The 20,369-nt window shown below is 39.6% G+C and overlaps 2 protein-coding genes across 3 annotated transcripts in view; one reads left to right on the plus strand and one right to left on the minus strand.

Annotated features, from left to right (window-relative positions):
- Window positions 1-44: 44 nt before the first annotated feature.
- Window positions 45-10,574, minus strand: LOC140947358 (malignant T-cell-amplified sequence 1-like). The gene is made up of 6 exons (XM_073396432.1): window positions 10,474-10,574; window positions 9,784-9,936; window positions 4,461-4,558; window positions 3,142-3,275; window positions 568-635; window positions 45-343 (listed from the first exon to the last, which is right to left on the minus strand). The coding sequence occupies exons 1-6, from the start codon at window positions 10,545-10,547 to the stop codon at window positions 259-261; spliced, it is 612 nt and encodes a 203-aa protein (XP_073252533.1). The 5' UTR covers window positions 10,548-10,574; the 3' UTR covers window positions 45-258.
- The window catches only part of LOC140947354 (MSL complex subunit 3-like), a 17,895-nt gene continuing 8,093 nt past the window's right edge, over window positions 10,568-20,369 (plus strand). For both annotated transcript variants that reach the window (XM_073396425.1, XM_073396426.1), the window contains exons 1-3: window positions 10,568-10,722; window positions 11,124-11,206; window positions 18,537-18,626. In XM_073396425.1, coding sequence (XP_073252526.1) covers window positions 10,609-10,722; window positions 11,124-11,206; window positions 18,537-18,626 — 287 coding nt within the window. In that variant the 5' untranslated portion in view covers window positions 10,568-10,608. The remainder of the gene's footprint in view (window positions 10,723-11,123; window positions 11,207-18,536; window positions 18,627-20,369) is intronic.

The raw sequence follows: 20,369 nt of genomic DNA on the forward strand, positions 1-20,369 counted from the left end.
TGTTTGATACAGGCGGATTGCCAAAAGACAAACTGGCTACAAACTGATAAAATATTTTAATTTATTTGTAATAAAGTTCGTTGTGAAGTCCATTCTTCTCCTTTTTTGAGCGGAGTAGCGTCCTTCAAAAGGCCGAAACATAACACCCTCTTATTGACTGTCAAGTCCGTCCATCATACCAAGATGTCACCATCTCTCAGGGTTGTCCAGCACCATTCAAATTTGTAGAAACTCTGTTTTTTTTTGCCATTTATATTATTACTTCTCGAGTTGCTTCATTTGCCAAAGGCCATCATTTAAGAAATGAATTACTTCAATGCCAATGCCTTTGTTGGTTTCACGTCTGTCGAAGAGAAAAAATAAAATTTAATTCAATGCCTACTTTCGTTTCAGTTGCACTGGCTGAGCTTTGAAACTGCCTCAAAAACTTGCAAAACATGATCACACGAACAATAAAGGTGACGTGTGGTCTTTTATGAGGCAAAGGCTCCGCATTCTCTTCAGCCACCCACCTTCAGCTTTCACTGTTGACATGCGTTATGATCGTGATCGTTGTGAAATACTTACATTTCTTCTGACGACATTGTCATTTTTCCGATGGCTACTGCATGTTGTTTTCCCTCAGCAGTTATTGCCTGAGGAGAATGTTAAGGTAACTATGTTTATTTTAGATATAAGCTTAACACTACTACCCTTTGAGCCATGAATAAATCCTTATTACTGTACAGGCCTTTCTGGAATATCGTCGTATTCAGGGGGATCTTGGCACAAGCTTGTGCGAAGAATCAACTTTTCAACAATTTGCATTGTACCCACACTTGCACACGTATGCAACATTTCAGTTAATAAATGTTGGCTTGAAGTGGCTCTGTTTTTTTCTGGGGCAGCACCTCCCAATTTTGAACGCAAGCTACGTGCTATTAGAGTAACACGGTTACCACAGCTGTAAGTTGAAAAATCGGTTTGATCATTCTCATATATTGACACCGGAGTTCTCGTAGCAACGTAACGACGTCAATGCTTATTCTACTTGTCATGGTATTCGTCCTCCAATAGCTGCCTCAATGTTTGTAAAATTTTGACAGGAACAATGCGCGTTGTCAAACATATCAATAAAGCGGATCAAAATCTTTCAAAGAATAACGGGCGTTTCGGTTCTTGCCGACGTTTACACAGCAGACCCAGCTGGAAAACTAGCCCAAACGTTGGGGTTGGGGCGACTACAATGGAATTGCACGATTATGTTAGAGCCTCTTTTTTGCCTCTTATTTAAAGACAAAGCTGAGAGGCTCTGTTGGTACTAAATGTCATCGCTTCTCCGGATCTGTCTCTTCCTACCTGTCTTTGTGGTAAACAATTGTTTCATGTCGTCCTGAGTAGTATAGCAGAGATGAAATTATTCCTCGCGGGGAAATCTCAGAAGGAGGAGGGGAGGGGTAAGTAAAGAAATCGTGTTTCGTGCCACAGTGGAAACTTGTTTTAACGAAATCCTCGTTATAACGAACACAATCCAGAAACGCACACGTAAAATATACCTCGATATAACGAATAAATGTCAACATGTGACCGAAAGATAGCTAAAGATGAATGCAAAACAGACCAACGAGGACAAAATTCATGTGTAAAGTAGCTTTAAGCAGTTTTGTTTGCCTCTTCTACAGCTCTGATTTCCTCTGAACTAAGACAATAGCTTCGTATACAAATGTTTATCACAGAAATTGTTCAGATCCGGAAATGCTGGGCGTTGAAAATTAATCATTAACTATTCCTCCCTATAACGAACATTTTGCTTGTTTTCCCAAAAATTCGTTAAATCGAGTACAACTGACTGAACACAAACGAGTGATTAGAAATGGTGATGTCATCAACCACAATGCTGGACACTATTTCTTTTCGCGGTAGTGCACACGAATATTCTTGTTGTCCGGTGTGTGGGGTAACTGTTCTAAGAAACAGTAAAATAGATTACGACGAAAACAGAAACGTCGCTTAAAAGTAATAATTTATGCTTTCTTCCTGGGCAATTCAGTAATGTGGCCTCCCTTTTGACGATCGCATGCGCTCTGCGAAACTATCCCTACCTTATAGAATCTGTAATGGCTAGGTCTGGGACACTGTTCTCACTGGAATCTGGAAAAAATACAACCTAGGCCCCTCAGCTTCTTAAACGAGATCAAATTATGTGAATTGTGGAGTAAGAGTGTCATTTAAGAGTCAGTTGCGAACTTTCCTTTTTTCCAGTTCTGATAGGAAAAGCTCGCCCATAAAATGATCAAATTTTAGCGTCATTTTCCACCGGAAGGCTTTTATACTGTAACCCGTGAACAGCAGATCCCATCTGGTACCGGATGAGTCATCTTTGGCTGCCGTTGCCCTAGATACTTTTTTGTTTATAAGTTAATGAGCGTCTTGAGTCACTTAATTTCCTTTCTTTGGATTAAAGTCTAGGCCTTAACAGTTAGGTTGTACAATTTGGTAACTTATTTTTCCATCCATTTTTCCTGCTTTATTTTATTTCATTCGAATTAAAGTTGATTCCTTGACGGCCCCTGTGTCTCCAAACACAAACATTGATCCGGATTTTTTCCGTCCGATGTTAATTATGTGAAGGACAGTCATCAGTCCGAGAATCGTAAGAAGAATACGCTTTTTTCGTACCAAGAAAAAGGCTAACTTTCCATTCCATAAGTGCTTTAATTACTGTCTGTGGAACGGTACGGAACTTTCCCTTAAAAATAGCTAAAAATAAAGCTTACACACAGCGCCTTACAAACGACTTGCAACGAAATTAAGCAACGCCAATCTGACTAAACAAAAATTGACAAATTTGACTTACAATACAGTTACAGATATAAAAATAACAGCTGACTGGTAACTTATAGACAGTCAATCAGATCAGAACCGAATTGACCAATCAGGTCAATGGATAAAGTTTAAATACCATCAACTGGTGACACTGTAGAAGTACAAATCATTGTCAGACAACCAAGACTGTGCTCCAATAAAATTGGTAAGAGCTTAACAATTATTTCCTGGTTGCACCAAGGCCTATTACACATCACCAACCCTAATTAGGGTTACATTCATATTTCAACTGACTTTTTTTCTTGTTACTACTATATTGGTGGCAAGCAAGGATACAACTACAGTTCCTTTGGGTAAGTCAGCTAGTTTAGCACCTGGACTTGTTAGTCCTCTGCACATTACATTAGCACCACTTAAAAGAAATTTGATCGCACCCTTGTCAACTTGCTGCTGAGGCAGGATTAAAGGATCTAAAATAAAGTGAATAAAATGTAATGTTAGATACACAAATCTATGGGATCTGAAGCTAACAAGAGGTAGCTATTTACAAAACGTTCCAACCATAAAGCTTGATGCTTTGAATACAATGTAAGTGGTCATTTATGATTCCCTTGTGTTACAGTTACATGACTGTACTGTAACAAAAAACTGCCGAAACAAAATGGACCACTTGCTCAAAGACTGGTTAGCACTAATCCACTTAAGTTTAATTTCTTAAAGACATTTTAGGCTGCAACTGTTGGGAGATCAGTATGTCTGGGTCACAATTCCAACTATATACACAAACATATAATGATTCCTCAAAATGCCCACAGCGATTGTAGCATTGGTAGAAGTTAAGAATTTGTGAAAGAGGCCTTGAGATTTCTACCACTAGTCTCACACAATACTTTTTAGGCCCTGTTACATCTTCTGGATGACAACATTTAATAATAATGATTTGAAGATTCCTTTGGCATGGCTTTGAGTTTATTCATCTTATGTCAAATGATTAATTACGTCATAAGTATATGTACAAAAGCTTCCCAAAAATTGAAAAAGCCATGGAAAAGGTCGATGCAGGCCAGCAATTTTTAATACTGCCTTAAGCCAGTGCAAACAGATGCAACATTGTTGGCAAACAACTTCCAACATTGTAAACTGTTACATGTTACATCCTTTTGCACACCCTGTTGCATGTTGTTGTGTGCTGTTGGAATTAATACTTAAAACTTAGAAAAGACTTGAAAATGGGATGGGGCAAAAATTCTAATCTTTATTATTGACAAAAATTAAGCAAATGAGCCAGAACAAGTTTAAACCTCCCAGGTAGGGAGGGAGGGTTAACGCTGATTTGCACGATACATTAAAATGACTGCTAAATGCAAAGGTTCACATAGATAAGAGCATACAATAAACAAAGTCCTATTGATGTTTAGGTTTACAGGTAAGCCATAACCTAAATTATCTTAATTAACTATTTTTGACAATTCAAAACAACCAGAGTTGTGGCACAAAGTTTAAAACCAGCGAAAATTTTAGCTACCTGCAAATGGACACAACAACTCCTGACACTGCTAGCCAACAAAGTTGGTAGTTGTTGCCTCTGTTTGGACATAGCTTTACAATAGACCAAAAAGATGAATAATATTATGATTTCTTTTCAAGTCACTTACATTTATGAAGAAGTCTCAGTGATGGTAAATAATCCCCCTCTCTTTGTCGGAAGAATAGAATTTCTTGATTGATTGATAATATTTCAATGTGTTCATGGCTACGAAAAAGGATAAAAAATAATAAAAATTTTAATAATTAAACTTTCCAATGAAAAACCTGTATTTTTAAACCCAGCCCGAATATCAAACTTTTCAGGTGACAAAACAAACTGAGCGAAATGAGTTCATATTTAAATTCAATAAATTTAGATCATCTCAGTTACACTGTATGTTCAACTTCATACTTTGGGGACAAATATTATGCATATCTCAAGAGATGAACGAACTCCATGAATAAATTTAAAATTTGCATGATACTGTAAAATATTTATTTGATTGATAAACTTTATCCTCATCACAAAAACATTTTTTACAGTTGATCATGTGCAGTCAACTTGTATTGATTCTTATCAGTCCTTCAAAGTCAGCCGACTGAGGCTACAACATGAGCAGTCATGAAAGGTTCAAGGTTTTGTGAAAGAAAAAAGTGCCCTCTACAGTGTGAGTGCTATCTCAAATTATGAAGCATAAAAACATCAAAGGGTACATGTTAAAGTGTGCTGTCTATCTGTACAGTTTGTATGTCTGTATCAAGCCATTTGTTAAAAAAAAAACTGTAAGATTCATTTACCAGGACAAAGAAAGCTGTCTGTTATGTTAGCAAATTTCAATGAAGTGGGATTCCTACAAATGAAGCTGTTTCGCGTCATGTTTTTTCCTTTGAACTTAGTTCAATGCTTAGTTAAGTTCAACATTTGACTCTGCAGAACCGAACTCAATTAAGGTTGACCCAAATCACAATTTGGTTTGCCTTATGAAAAGTTCAATGTCTGGCCCGTACCTGAGTTATTTTTTAGGCATAAAGGAAGAAATCAGTACAAAACTGTTTTTACGATTCAGAAAGCAGAATTACTCTATTTTTTTATATATTCAATTTGTGCACGAGTTCAGACATGTGCAAGTAAAGAGATGTAGCTACGTAGGCTAAGTTTTAGGATTGACTTTTTTCCTACGTGTATCTCTTTCCCATATATTGATATGTTTATTAGCTCTTTATCTAAAACAAGAACTTTGGGATCCCCTTGCAGTGCTCGACTTTCAGAAAAAAATCTTGGGGCCAACAGGCCCCCATGTTTTCATTTTTGGTCGCCAGAACAAGTATTCTAGTCGCCAAAGATTATATATTATAAGGTATTCAAACTTAAGGTTCAGGAAATGGAATACACATTAAGAAAAACAAACTTAAGGAATCTTAAAAAAACTTATTTGGGATATTAAAGAACAAAATCTGCAAAATTTGTTTTGCGTCCCATGTATTTGCACATTCAGAAATGAACATCGGTGAAACTTCATCTATTTCGCGGTTGCCTAACACGTGATCGAAAGTCTCCAGAAAGGAAACGTCGCTAATGTTTTCGGGCAATGAAGTTGATTTCGCGAGAAGTCTGTTAGACAAACAGCATGAGTTCAACGGTACTTCATTAGAAGTCAATAAAATACGGCAGAGCTTTTATTTGGGTCGCCACGCTCAACAGAAATTTGCGTAAAGTTGTTTACAAGAATTGCGAAGTTTGAGTAAGCGCTGTTCGTTCTCGATTAGCTTCGATAAGCTTTAGCTTTTATCAGACTAATCTGCTACCGAGTCCGCAATCGAGATACATGTTGGGCAAAAAGAAATTGTTTTAAATATTGATGCGCTAAAAGTCATTCCCGGAGAAACACGGGACGATCTGTTGAGAATTACGATCGATTTGCCCGAAAGTCGATAAGTCTTTCGTCAAATTCATTCATTTCACAATCCTCTTTCAAGTAAACGTAGATTAGAGTGTTGAAAGAAATCGTTAAAGCGTTTAGACAGATCGTTAAAATGTTTAGACAAACCGTTAGAGTGTTTGGGCAAAACGTTAGAGCGTTAGCAAAACCGTTAGCTATCCGTTAGTTTTGTAAAGGATAACAGATTATCATTAGTGTACGTTTACCCAAAGAAGAAAGTCACCTATCTTGGTGGCCAGGTTGGCGACCAGGCGTGAAAATTTAGTCGCCACTGAGTAAAAGCTGGTCGCATTGGCGACCCCACAGGTCGCAACGTCGAGCCCTGCCTTGCAATTTATTTTAACTGCAGCTGCCTTTGTTCAGTTGGTAGAGTGCTGGCCCCAGTTGTTCAAAAGTTGGATCGAGCCAATGTTGCTATCCACTGGATCAATCACTATCCAATAGATAAGTATTAAGCGAACCAATGGCGCTATCCAGTGGATAGTGGTATCCACCTTTTGAACAACCGGGGACTGGTCTGCAGAGAGGGAAGTCACAGGTTTGATTCTCTAGACCAATATTTAGGGTCTTATAATAACTGAGTAACTAGAGGGTTCTGCCCTTGCCTAGCAAATGGTTAGACCTTTGCTTGGCTCAGATGATGACAAAGAAGTGCTCCAAAGAAGACATAACACACGTCCTTTGTACTACCAAGCAAGAACAACATTTTTTACAATACAAGTGACAATATAAGATATTGTTATTATGTTGGCCAAGCTACAGGGAAATAAGTTTCTCTGTATATAAAAGAATATACATAAAAGAATACTCAAAGTTGTCAACAGAATGATATCAAAATAATTATTACATTCAGTCCTTCTTCAACCCACTACTTCTAACAATCCAGGTTCAACACTGGTAGGTCCACCATGGCACAAATCCTGACACTATTAGAAAAATTAATGAAGGGATCAGAGCCAGAAACTTGCTGGCAGTAAATACATTCATTGACTTCAGAAATGCCTTTGATTCTATGAACAGGAGAAAGATGCTTCAGATTCTCAAGGCCTATGGCATCCCCAAGTGACTGGTGGATGCAATTGGTATAACCCATAAGGAAACACAAGCTACATGTACAAAAATGTAATCTCCTTTCCCCTGACGGTGCAGAAACTGAATTCTTCAAAATCACCACAGGTATGCTACAAGGAGATACTCTTGCCCCTTACTTGTTGATAATAGTATTGGACGATGTAGTCCGGGAGGCTATTGATGGACAGGAGGAGAGCCTTGGACTAACAATTAAGCAAAGACAAGGTCACAGAGTTTAGGCCGAAAAAGTCACTGAATCTGAAATTTGCAGACAACAGTGCTCTTTTTAGTGGTCAGTTTCAACAAGAGCAAGAGCTACTCAGAAATGTTGAAGAATTATAAGTCAATGTTGGTCTTCTACCAAATGCAAAGAAGACAAAATAGATGTTTTTTAACCATCAGCTGGGCTCAAAGAACGAGGCGACAAAGTAATTGAACCTCTTGAGAACTTTAAGTACCTGGGTTCATGGATCAGTGACTCAGAACATGACTACAAGTTCAGAAAGGCTTCAGTTTAGGTAGCTTACAACAAAATGAGAAACGTATGGACCTCAAAGCTGCCACAAACCACAAAGATCAGACTATTTCAAGCAACTGTGGAGACTGTCTTACTCTATGGAAGGGAAACGTGGACCCTGACAAGGAAGCTGGAGAAGTATCAATGAATAGTGTGAACGTCCCTGAATGTGCACTGGCAACAACATATGAACAACCATGAACTACATGGGAGCCTCCCAAGAGTCAGTAAAACAATTTTCCTGCACAAAGATTAAGATAAGCTGGCCATTGTGCTCATCACAATGAGGAGACTACTTCAAAAGTGCTGCTTTGGGAGCCCCAGCATGGTCACCCAAAGCGAGGCAGACCAAGAACTACATACATTGAAAACATCAAGGCTGACACTGGACTGGACAATACCAAAGAAATAAGAGATGCAATGCTCCATCAGGTCATGTGGAAATATTTTGTTAGCATGGCTCAGGATGAATCCCGGCCTAAGTAAGTAAGGGAATCCAGCAAATGCTTCTCTCTACATGGAATGCTGAATTAAATGCTAATGACAAAACAACCTTATATTTCTTAACTATTACTAGCTGGCCCACTATAACTAGTTGTAGCTTTCCCTAAGTGCCAATGAAAGAAAAAGAATTTGCCTACATCACCGGTTTTAGTTCCAATGTTTATAAAACCATTAATTTTAGCTGCTGAGCCGAGAAAATCCACCACAAGCACTACTCGTTCCTACATTTCGGGCATGCTCTTGGCCTTAAAATTGCTCTTATTCTTCTGCTTAGACATTTTTGAACCTTAAACTTGTCGAGTTTCAAACAGCAATAAATTTTATTGGTTAGTGCAAACTTGAAATAGCGAGTTGTAGTTCTTACAACTACAGTAGTGTGGCACAGAACATTGTCCGAACTTTCAAGGTTTGTTTGTTTACAACAAAGGTCATCAAAAGTCACGTGAAACTACACGTGAAATCTAACGCCACTAAAATCCCCAGGGAATTTACCTTACATTACACTTTTCACAGCACAATCAAGAATTTTTCTGCCTGCTGCAATATTTCGCGTGGCATTAAGCTGGCCGCCTCGCAAGCCGACTGTCTTTGCTTGGCTTGCTCGTTGGCAATTAGCTGCCCTGACCACACTAATTCACTTTCGTTTGAAAACACATACATTTTGATGCATTAAGGCCTCCCATCTGCACTAATATGCTTAATGTTTTCATAAAAAATGCATCAATTTGAAAATGCAAACAATTGTATTAGTTTTGACAGCCAAAAACAGTAGAAAACACATCAGACCGAAAACAATGATGTCATATATACCACATGTACCGCTCTGAAGGGTATGGTTTTCAGGCAGTTCACTCTAGGATAGGGTATATAAATCAGAGCGTTTGGGTCTAGAATAGGGTATCATTTTTCAGGAAACTGATCAGTTGGTTGAAGATTTTATCTAGACAAGGGAAACAGCTACTCTAGGATAGGGGGATTTGGGGAGTTTAATCTAGTATAGGGTAGCAAAATTCAGCTGAACTAGCTCTGGTATAGGTTAAGGGTTCCAGGGTCCCAGCGGCTCATCCCCACCCAGAAATTCCTAAAGTACTCCCCCCCCCCCCCCCCCGGGGTTGAACTTGGGCATACTCGAGCATGTGCATAGAGTTTGACTTACATCACACATGCAGATCTAACCCTTTTTAATGTTTTAGTTTGGACAGTCAAAAATGCATCAAAATGGTACTGTGGATGCGAATTGATCAATCTGTTTTCAATGACAATGAAAACACATACTTTTGAAAGTGTATTTTAGTGGACAGGGTGTCAGTAACCCCGGCGTTTCATAATGTAACTTATTTAAAACAACAATTATTGGCCTTTCTCATAAATAGATATAAAATAAAAATTAAAAATAGGGAAGACCCACAATGGACTTACCATTTCACCACCACTAAAGACTCTTTTTTAGGAAGTATTTCTGCCATGAAATCTTCTATGGGAGGAAACTGCTCAACAAGTTTGGCCTTTATTGCCCGCTGAACAGATGACTTTACTTGACTTACTCCCGAGACAGCTTCCCCAGCCTGAAATCTGGTGGATAAAAAAAAAAAAACGTGAAAGAAATATATCACAAAGAAGAAAATGTTTTTCATGAGACAAATTCCAATATAGTCCTTTTCAGCGAAATTTCACTCAAGGCCATAGTGCGAGAGATTGGTTTAAACCAGTTTAAACACACCACAACTCGTCAACAAAATATTTTACATGGAACTTGCCAAGTAAAAGTTAATTTCTATAAATATTCACACTCTTAGTAAGAAAAATCAGTTAACGGCAAAATAACAAAATAGATCGAGTATTTGAATTAGGCTTGCACTTAAAAGTGGCTTTCCGTCAAAAAAAAGGCGGAAGAATTTCTTATAATCTGTGATAAACCATAAACTAACGCGTGATTATTCTTGAAAACATGCAAATCCCAAGTGACTTTAAAACTTCATGTGACCAAGGGGTTTTCCTAAGAGAAAATTGGACTCGTTTGTAGTATAACCAAAGAGGAGGGAAGGAAAAACAATTTTTATCTAGACAATTGTATAGGATAAACAAAAGAAACACAATATAATTGCTTACTTTTTGAACATATTCCAAAGAAACCGGGAACTTTTTGTCACATGCTCACGCCTGCTTCGGTCGCCTGCGATCATTGCAATCAGCTGTTAAACAAGGATTCATGTACGGCTTACTGAAAACCAAAAACATGCAAAGATGGCGACAGGTCGCGAGACCAGAAGCAATCCTTTGCCGAAATATGTGGTCGGAGAAAAGGTTCTTTGCTACGAACCGGACCCAAATAAGGCCAGAGTCCTTTACGAATCAAAGGTGAAGTTTTATGCGACATTATGTTTCTTTTCTGTCGAAGTTTTATGCTTTCAGAACGAGTGCATGTTTACACAGTCTGCCTGACAAGAAAGAGAAATTATAATAATTAATTTGGCTGTCACATGGACCCGATATCCTCAATATTTGAACCCTTAGAATCATGATACGCCAATTTTTTAAGAACATTAACTTGGATCGAATTGTGTTAACCTGTTCTGAATGAGGAATGTTGCATTCAAATAGCATGATAAAGTGAATTATGAAACGGTTCACCAATGAAACTCAAGTGTCAATTAGATTTCAATTTGTGACAATTAGACAACTATTATTGCTGTGTTAATGAAGTCTGTTGATGTCATGCGAATTGCTTGGTTGTTTGTGTTGTGTTCTTCCTTTTTTAGGTTTTGGAAGTTGATATCACTAAAGATGACAAAGGAAAGAAAGTCCCAGAATATTTTATCCACTTTAATGGCTGGAACAGAAGGTAGATATCAGAAATACATATTCGTGTAAAGAGACTTAATATTCCCATAATGCAGGTAGCTTTTTAGGCTCCTGAGCTTTCCCATAAAACAAACCAGCTTCAGCTTTAGCGCTGCTGTGCCTAGTAGGAACAACTGCACAGTTGGACCTTAAGCCTCGCAATGTCTCAAACATTTAAAGAACAAGTAAAATTAACTTTGAGATGATGTTGGGACAAAGTTTGAATTATTTTTAACATGTCACTGCATCTCAAAACTTGTCAGGAGGGGGATTCAGTTGGTCTCAACATGAATTGTCAACAAATATTCAGGAAATACACTCAAACCTCCTGTAAGCAACCACTCAAAATGCAAAGAATTTATTAATGGTCACTTATGGGAGGTGGTTGCTTACGAGAATCAAATCACAAATGGTTTCTTCCGAGAAGAGGTCAGACTCATCTACTTTATGGATTGATGCTTGTTTAATGCACGCAATTTCTAAGTTGAGGGGTATAAGTTACAATATGTGTTGTTCCATGTTGACACTAAAAGTTTTGTAAGCATCATAGTACACACAGCAAATATTTTTAGTGGTTGCTTACAAGGGTGAAAACAAAAGAAAATTATCATAAAACCATCAGCCCCTGATTCGCGCTTACGTAGCGAAGCGTTACTTAAATTTGAAGGCTACAAAGATGTACAGATAACCACTTAATTTCTGAACTGGTTGCCAACGGTAACTTAATCGGCAATAGTCAAACTGCAAAGCAAATGAAAGATTTGCGTTTTAAGTATGAAATTGCACTTAAAGGCTGAAATATTCGCAGCGAAATGCTACTTACAATTCTGTTGGGTAATCCACACATCTTAACACAGCTCTTTACATTATCTTTCAACGGTTGTGTCCGGTTGATTGCAAGGCGAGTCTAATTAAAAATACATTACGCCTATTTATGCAAAAATGCTAATTCGTCGCCAGGTCCTTCGTGACTGCATTTTTGGGGCCAAATCGGTACAGCTACACAAGCGCAAATCACTCCACCCGAGTGCGGAAATTAAGAGCTTACAGTAGCTCTAATTGAGCAACGATTTGTCATTTAAGACCGGAGAATCATGCAATTGTTCATTGTTCTTGAATTAATTTAAACTAGAGTAGTCCTGCATTGAGCTCTTCCTTTGTCGCAATCAAACACAGTTTGTGAATAGGTCTGTCGTACTCTCCGTCTCTTGTCTTGATTCGATTCACTTTTCAGACAAGTCCATCGTTTCCAGGATATGTGCCTACAATACGCGCCACTTTCCATTCACATCTTTTGTGTTTGGGATCCAGCTCCAATACAAGATCACCGATCTGGGTGTTATCTCGCACGCGAAACCACTTGTTCCTTGGTAACAAGTTTGGGGCGTAATACTTCATCCAGCTCCTCCAGAAATCAGCAACTCTGTTTTGGGTGCTCCTGAGTAATTGTCGCGGATTGGTTCTTTCCTCTGGTTCTGGTTGTGGTGGTGGATTGTAGTGGCCTAGAAGTAGGTCGTTTGGAGTGATCGGTGGGGCCTCCCAGATATCGTCGGAACTGGGGTACAGCGGTCGTCCGTTGACCATGTAGGTGATTTCTGACAAAATTGTTCTCCATTGTTCCTCGGAGTAGGCTTGGTTCTTGCAAGTGGCGTTAAATGCTTGTCTGACTGACTTAATTAGGGTTTCAACAACTCCGTTTTGGTGACTCGCATGTGGTGTATTCCATTCCCATCTGAGCTCGCAGCTAAATTTATCAGAGAGGACACTCTTTACCCCAGGAATATCCCAGTTGTGCGTGATTTCCTTTAGGTAACCTTGGGCACCCACGAAATTTGTACCAGGGTCTGACCAGCAAACATTAGGGTGTCCGCGTAGGCAGGCAAACCGTCGAAAGGCCATTAAGAATGCGTCTCAAGTTTTATCGGTGACCAGCTCAAGATGAATCGCACGTGATGTCATGCACAACCGAAGATGATCACTTGTGCCTCTTTCAGAGTTTTGCGGCCGAGCTTGATCTGTACTGGCCCAAACATGTCCATAGCAGTGTTTGAGAATGCCGGGAAGCCAGCTGCTACCCTTAGGTTTGGAATCTGTCCCATGAGCTGGTTGAGAGGCCTTTTCCGTAGTGGTGTTCTGATCTAGGACAAAACGGTTGATGAATCGATCCAGAAGAATCTTTCCCAGTCCTGGGCTTTTGCGAACTCCAATGCTTTTACACATGTAACGTACATGTGTGCAAGTGCTAAACAGCCCAACAGTTCTAATCTCGGGATGCTCTTCTTCTTCAGAGGTGCGACGAAAGCCTTTATCGTGACTGGAACACAACGATAGTCTCCGCCAGCAAGTTTCCACCGTAGGAAGATGACCGCACCAAAAGCCTGCTCACCACCATCGGAGAATCCGTGAATTTGAGGCACGCCCACTGCGTTGTTTGGTTTTAGCTTGTGGTCAAACTGAAATGACAGGAGATCATTTATGGACTGGACATTCTCTTACCATGTTTGCTGAATACTCTCGGGAAGGATGTCGTCCCAGCTGTAACCTGAACTCCATAATCCCTGCAAGTCAATTCTGAACTTGATAGTAACGGGTGAAACAAGTCCGATAGGATCCCAGAGTTGAGCGAGAAACTTCAGACAGCTTCTTTTGGAGAAGCCCTCCAGTAGGCCAACCACGTTTTCTTTCTTGAAGGTAAATTTGTCTTCTTCTTTATCCCATTTGTGGCCAAGCAGATCTGTAAATCTCTCACCACTAGACTGGTCAATTTCTGAGCAGTTGGAATGCCACACCTTAATTTGAAACTGACCTTTTCCAAGGACGGTGTCAATTTCTTTGATTATTTTCTTGGCTTCTGTCAAGTTGCTTTTTGAGCCTGCGATATCGTCCACGTATGCGTGATCTTGAAGTTCCTGGGCTGCGTCTGGAAATTTGACTTGTGAGACTTGAGCTAGGTAATTAATGGCATTCGTGGCGATGTCTGGTGCTGGCTTGTTACCAAAATTTAACCTTAGCCACTAGAAGACTGAGGGCGTTTCACTTTCGTCGCTTCTCCACAAGAATCTGTGAAAGACTTGATCATCAGGGTGCACTAGGACTTGATTAAACATTTTTCAGATATCACCCGAGTAAGCCACTTCGTTCCATCGCCAGGCCATAAGTACATTGGGAAGACTGTTAATGTAATTAGGTCCTTTTTCAAGGTGATCGTTAAGGGAAAGACCGTCGTGGCCTTTTGAAGATGCATCGAAAACAAGGCGGACCTTAGTGGTTCTCTCTGGTGTGAAGACTGCTTGCAATGGCAGATACCATTCGGGTTGACCGTGATCAAGTTCTTCCGTAGGAACTTTCATTACCAAATCTTGTTCTAACAGCTTTTGTACCTCGTCATTTACGATTGCGAAACATTCTTTTCTCTGGAACGATTTCTCGGCAGACTGCATTCGTTTGAAGGCGATGTCATAATTGCTACGTTTGGGGGGTCCATTCTGGTTCCAAGGCATTCTTACTTGGATTCTTCCATCTACCAATGTGGTTGAATTAGACAGAGATTTGACGAACTTGTTTTCTCATAGCGCGTTCTCACTACATGTGCACAGCTCTGTTGGTTTAACTCCCAGCGTGTCCTGATGAAGTAGTTTCTTAATGTCGTCTTCAATGCTCACTGTTCCGACTTCAACAGACTGTATCCTGGAACTGTTAACTTGTCCTAAAACGTACCAACCAAAACAGTTACGTTTGGCAATCGGCTCTCCTGGTTCCCCGGACAAGGTATGAATGTCGATGAAGGCATCGACGAAATCTGTACCAATTAGAAGATCTATTGTTCCACCAGAAAGATGCAGTTTGTTCGCAATTGGTTTGAGATGGGGGAAGTGTTCAATAGTTCCCTTTGAGATCGTCTTCACGGCACTACAAGGTCTCTTTATGGTGTATACTTCCAGGGTCTTTCTGATATCCTCTTCGATACTCGAGGCAAGAGTGATCTCAATGATTTCTGATGTTTCAGACCTCTTCTCTCCACCTGCTAGGTTCATAGTAAGATGGGTAGCTGTCCCGGCTATTCCCAGTCATTCAGCTGCGTTTTTAGATAGCAGACTTGTGTTTGATCCAGAATCTATCATCGCAAGCATTTCAACAAGTGTTCCACCTGAGTCCATAACTTTGACCTTTTGAACAGGACATAAACCAGTGATGATTTTGAAATCTTTCTTGTGGTCAGCGGCACAGTTGGTATTGCCTTCTGCAGGAACATCTTGCATTCGGAAAGGCACTGCGTTTGGGCTTAGATTTGAATTGATGGTCTCGTTGTGCAGAGAACGGTGATGGTTCTTTTTGCATTTATCGCAGGTAGTACCATCTGGCTTCTTACAGTCGTTCATGTGATGGGGTCTAAGACATTTGCGGCATCTTTTGCTCTGTTTCACTACGTCCCATCTTTGATTTACAGTTGAACTTTGATACAGCGGACAGGCAGCCAAATGGTGTTTCCACGCACAACCGAGTGGGCACGCTTCTTGATCAGGAGTTCTATCATTGCTAGCAGCGTGGTTCTCTGTTCTTCTAAAGGTTGGTCCTCGGTAGGTACGTTCCTTTTCGTTGGCGTTCTCATTGTCTGGTTTGCCTCTGGAGCGAAGTGTTGCCTCTTGATGTAACCAGGTTACGAGGTTTGACACATTTTCTTCTTTTCCCGCTCTTTGCATCTCTCTTCCAAAGTTTGTGTTGTCTCTTTGATCGAGCTTTGATAAAAGCTGAGACATGAAGAACGGAGCTTCTGACGCCTCCAACACGGTGCAGCCATTGTCTTCCATATCATTGACAAATACAGAAATCGTCGTGGCGTAACGCGTGAGTGACTTAGAGTCCCGTTTAACATGTTTGAGATTATTCATTTCAGCTAACAGTTCGTCCATAAGTTTTCGCTCATTTGCGAATTCAGTTTCAAGAATTTCCCAGGCTTGGTTAATGCCTTTACAGGTCTTGACTTGATCTGTCCAGAAGAAGCCTTTGGGCATCGCTTTTCGGGATCTTTGAAGTTGCTCGTCCTTGTCTTGTCCATATTTTTCCATACAGTGTCTAAACTCCCTTTTCCATGTTTGATACGTTCTTCGACTTCCGTCCCAGTTCGGAACTGTCAACCGCTCTAGGCTGCTAGGTTTTGTTCCTATCGCAACAGCCATTTTCTCAACTGCAGAGGTCATTGTTTTCAAGGTTTCTGTGTGGTCAGGACCTTTCGGAAGAGCATTTTCGCTTTGATATGCTGCAAATTTCAAGGTGATTTGGAGGAAATCAGCTTTGACTTTGTCCCCGAGTTTTCGGTTCGTTAACACCAATTCATCCTCCGATGAAGCGCCTTCTTCGATTAACTTGTCTAAGATCGTCTCTTGCTGCTTTTTAACAGATCTGTACTTCGATTCCAGTAAATTGAACACTGCTTCGAGTCTTTCAAGTCCCGGTTTTACTGCAAAAATCGCTTCAAATTCTTCCATCAACTCATTAAGAATTCCAATGGCATTGTTAATTTTTCCCGTGAGGGTTTTTACATCAACTTTCGGCGGCATTGCAAAGTGAAGGTGTAAATTGAAATATTTTCTAGAATGGTCAGTCGCTCGCTTTATGGCAGTCGGTTGTTCTGGAAAATGATGCGCTTCTCTCGTGAATTTAAATGACTGTAATGATTCCAAGATCGGTCGGTCACTTGTTTCGCTGTCAGTTGTTCTTGGAGGCCGGTCGTTTTACCACGATGCTGTCCTGCAGTTGATAGTGTAACCTCGATCCAATAGAATTTTTCACTGATTCGTGCTTACGTAGCGAAGCGTTACTTAAATTTGAAGGCTACAACGATGTACAGATAACCACTTTATTTCTGAACTGGTTGCCAACAGTAACTTAATCGGCAACAGTCAAACTGCAAAGCAAATAAAAGATTTGCGTTTTAAGTATGAAATTGCACTTAAAGGCTGAAATATTCGCAGAGAAATGCTACTTACAATTCTGTTGGGTAATCCACACATCTTAACACGGCTCTTTACATTATCTTTCAACGGAGGTGTCCGGTTGATTGCAAGGCGAGTCTAATTAAAAATACATTACGCCTATTTATACAAAAATGCTAATTTGACGCCAGGTCCTTCGTGACTGCATTTTTGGGGCCAAATCGGTACAGCTACACAAGCGCAAATCAGCCTCAAAAAGTGGTCGCAGTCACTTACAGGAGGTGGTTGATTAACAAGAGGTTGCAACCATAAGGCTTTAACTGGGAATGCTTGGCATTTTGGATAAGTGATCGGTTACGTGAGGTGGCTGCACATCGAGGTTTAACTGCATGAATACAACACCCTGACCATGTGATTGGGGCCTAAGAGATTTTGCATTGAGATTTAATAAAATACATGGATATTATTGACTTACACCTTTATACACTCGGGAAGATATTACTCACGAGGGCCTACATTCCAGCTCATTTGAGTGTATTTGCATTTCCACTATCTTGAATTGGAGTCTTCAGGGTCAGCTGTTGCTCCCAATCCCACAAGCTTCAAAAATTATAAATTATGGCTTCTTACATCCCGCTTCTGCGGTTGTTAGCAGTGTCGTCAATTCATGCTTTATTTGCAAACTGATAAAGTCCATAAAATAAGTGTTTTCAAGGAATACACTCTTGTCTGTCCCTGTGGAAATTCCAGGTCGAAAAGCCCCCCATGCCCTCAGAATTCCAATCGTAAGTATCCCCCCATGCCTTCAGATTTTCAGTTCAAAGAACCTCCCTTGCACACGGAATTCCAAAAAGCTGTCCGTGGTATAGCATGGATATTTTCTGGAATCGCTCAGTGATAACCACAGCATATTGTGGAACCCGTTTTCTTTTGACAGCATAATGCCCCAAAAACAGTGTTGTAAGACATTAGTCCTGGGAATTGGCTAAATTTCATAATCAATCATCAGAAATAACCAGATTGACTCAACCAATCCTTCACTGATTATAATCAGAAAAGCCAGCTTATAAGAAGTCCATTTATAATATTTTAACCTGCGAAAAAGTCAAAGAAATATAAAGTTTTGATTAAATTTTTACTGTGCACCCCTTTATATTAACAATCATTTCAACTTTCCTTTCCCAGGAACAAAGCAAACTGTCCATAATAATGAGGTGTCCATAATAACAGGTGTCCATGAAGTGGGGTTTGACTGGAGTCCTTTTAGACCACACTAGCCGTTAAGTAATGGGGCTACAAAACTGTATAGTTTCTTAGGGGGAAATCATCAGTCCAAGTAATATAAAGATTGTAACAACTCTTTTGGATGCCTGTGAACATGTTTCATTCTTTTTTCAGTTGGGATCGCTGGGTTGTAGAAGATCAAGTTCTGAAGGACTCAGAGAACAACAGGTCACTCATGGCTAGACTCCATGAACAAGCATTGAAGTAAGTTCATGATGAGTGATACACATAGCTTTGTTATAGCTGCCTGTAGTTTTAACTAATGAGGCTGGCCAAAAGACATGATATAACAATATTTCTCATGAATGAATACCTCCTGTGGTAACCTGAGATCACGGCCTTTTTTTTTTTCACCTGGTAAATAAATTCTGCTGGGTAAAGCAATAAGAAAAGAGAGCATGATATAGTGTCTAGTGCCCACTTTTTTGAAACAGCCAATCAAAATTACTTAGCTGTGTACTCCTCTCAGTATGTATAGTACACTGTAAATTTTCTGTTTGTGGGAAAATATTTAGCAGAAATTCACTGACTTTGTAAATAGCTTACATCTTTTTTTTCTTCTAAACAAACCTAAGTGGTTGAAAAAGAAAAAAACTTCCGGTTTGACTGGGAATCGAACTCTGACCTTTTAATGACCAGGCACAAAGCTCTATCTTTTAAGTTTATTAAGTCAACTGGAGATTAGGCCATTGTGAGTTCCTAATACATGATTCATACAATCTTGAAAAGGTCTTGAATTTTACTAGTCGTCTTAAAAAGTCTTGAATTCGGTTTAGGTCCTTGAAAAGTACTTGATTTCTTTATTACATCTTGAAAAGTCCTTGAAATGCACAACCTTGTGTATGCCAGACACCTTTTTCTGTAAAATTAGATTATTTTGTCAAGGAAAATTTGGTACATCCTTGGTGTAAAGAGCCTGTAAAACTCACAGGTAATGTAAAAACATTAACAATATTTTATTTCTGTTTCTTTATTTCAAATACTATTTCTGTACCTCAAATGCAATTGCAAGTCATACCCAGTCATTTTGCAAAGTCTTGTTGTGAAAGTAGTATAAAATAGTAATAATTGTGGCTGTAAAAGAAGTTACTGCCCGTTCATTTTCTTATGGGTTGCAGAAGGGGCGGGGGGAGCTGGTGGAGTTTGATGGGTAGCCCCTGAAGAATATGATGACCCCCCCTCTTCATCAGAGATTTTTTTTGGATGGTCCCCTTGTACTCCAAAATAATTGAGATGACCCCTCCCCCCCCAAAAAAAAAAATGAAAAAAAAATTAAATTCTGGTTGCTGAGGTTAGATCAAATAGAAGTTTTGAATGGCCATAAGGGGTTTGTTTATAAGAATGAGAACCTCAAGAGAAACTTCAATTTTGAATCCTGAAAAGCTAGTAAACTTAGGTATTTATGTACAAAATATTTACTGTATTGGATGGTATACCAAGGGAGGATGACCACGTTGTTAATGTAAAATAATTATGACCAGTGTACAAATGTATGGTAAGTGGCGGAACATTGACGTCTAATGTCAGAATTTTTAGATCTATTACTTTGAAATGGTCTATGCCTTCCCTGGGGATTGAAGGACCAGCAAATTACTTTAATACTGCAATAGTCTCAAAACATCATTACAAGCTAAACAATATACAGCACTAGGCAAACACTATCAAACGTTGCCAATGCACTTATAATACAACACCCACTACACTACTCAAACATCAATGCTGTGCTATACAATAGGTAACACTATTAAACACTAGACATGTTACCTGAAGTAACTGGTGATTGCTTAAGTTCCATCAATGGCAAGAGAACTTTCTGAACATGAGACATGCTGGTTTTTGGCATTCTGGTAGGTCATTTGTGTTATCGCAGATGCCATCACTGCAAAACTTGAAAGAGTTTATTTGGTGACTCCCCCCCCCCTTTACACCCATTATTTTTTTGCCTGA

The sequence above is a fragment of the Porites lutea genome, chromosome 9, assembly GCF_958299795.1.
Source record: "Porites lutea chromosome 9, jaPorLute2.1, whole genome shotgun sequence".
Classification (NCBI taxonomy): Eukaryota; Metazoa; Cnidaria; class Anthozoa; order Scleractinia; family Poritidae; genus Porites; species Porites lutea.

Coding starts and splice junctions, on each gene's coding strand:
- LOC140947358 (XM_073396432.1), bottom strand. CDS start 10,547: ATGATCGCAGGCGACCGAAGCAGGCGTGAGCATGTGACAAAAAGTTCC. Junction 9,937..10,473: donor CTTTGGAATATGTTCAAAAA/GTAAGCAATTAT, acceptor TTTATCCACCAG/ATTTCAGGCTGGGGAAGCTG. Junction 4,559..9,783: donor TCTTTAGTGGTGGTGAAATG/GTAAGTCCATTG, acceptor CCTTTTTCGTAG/CCATGAACACATTGAAATAT.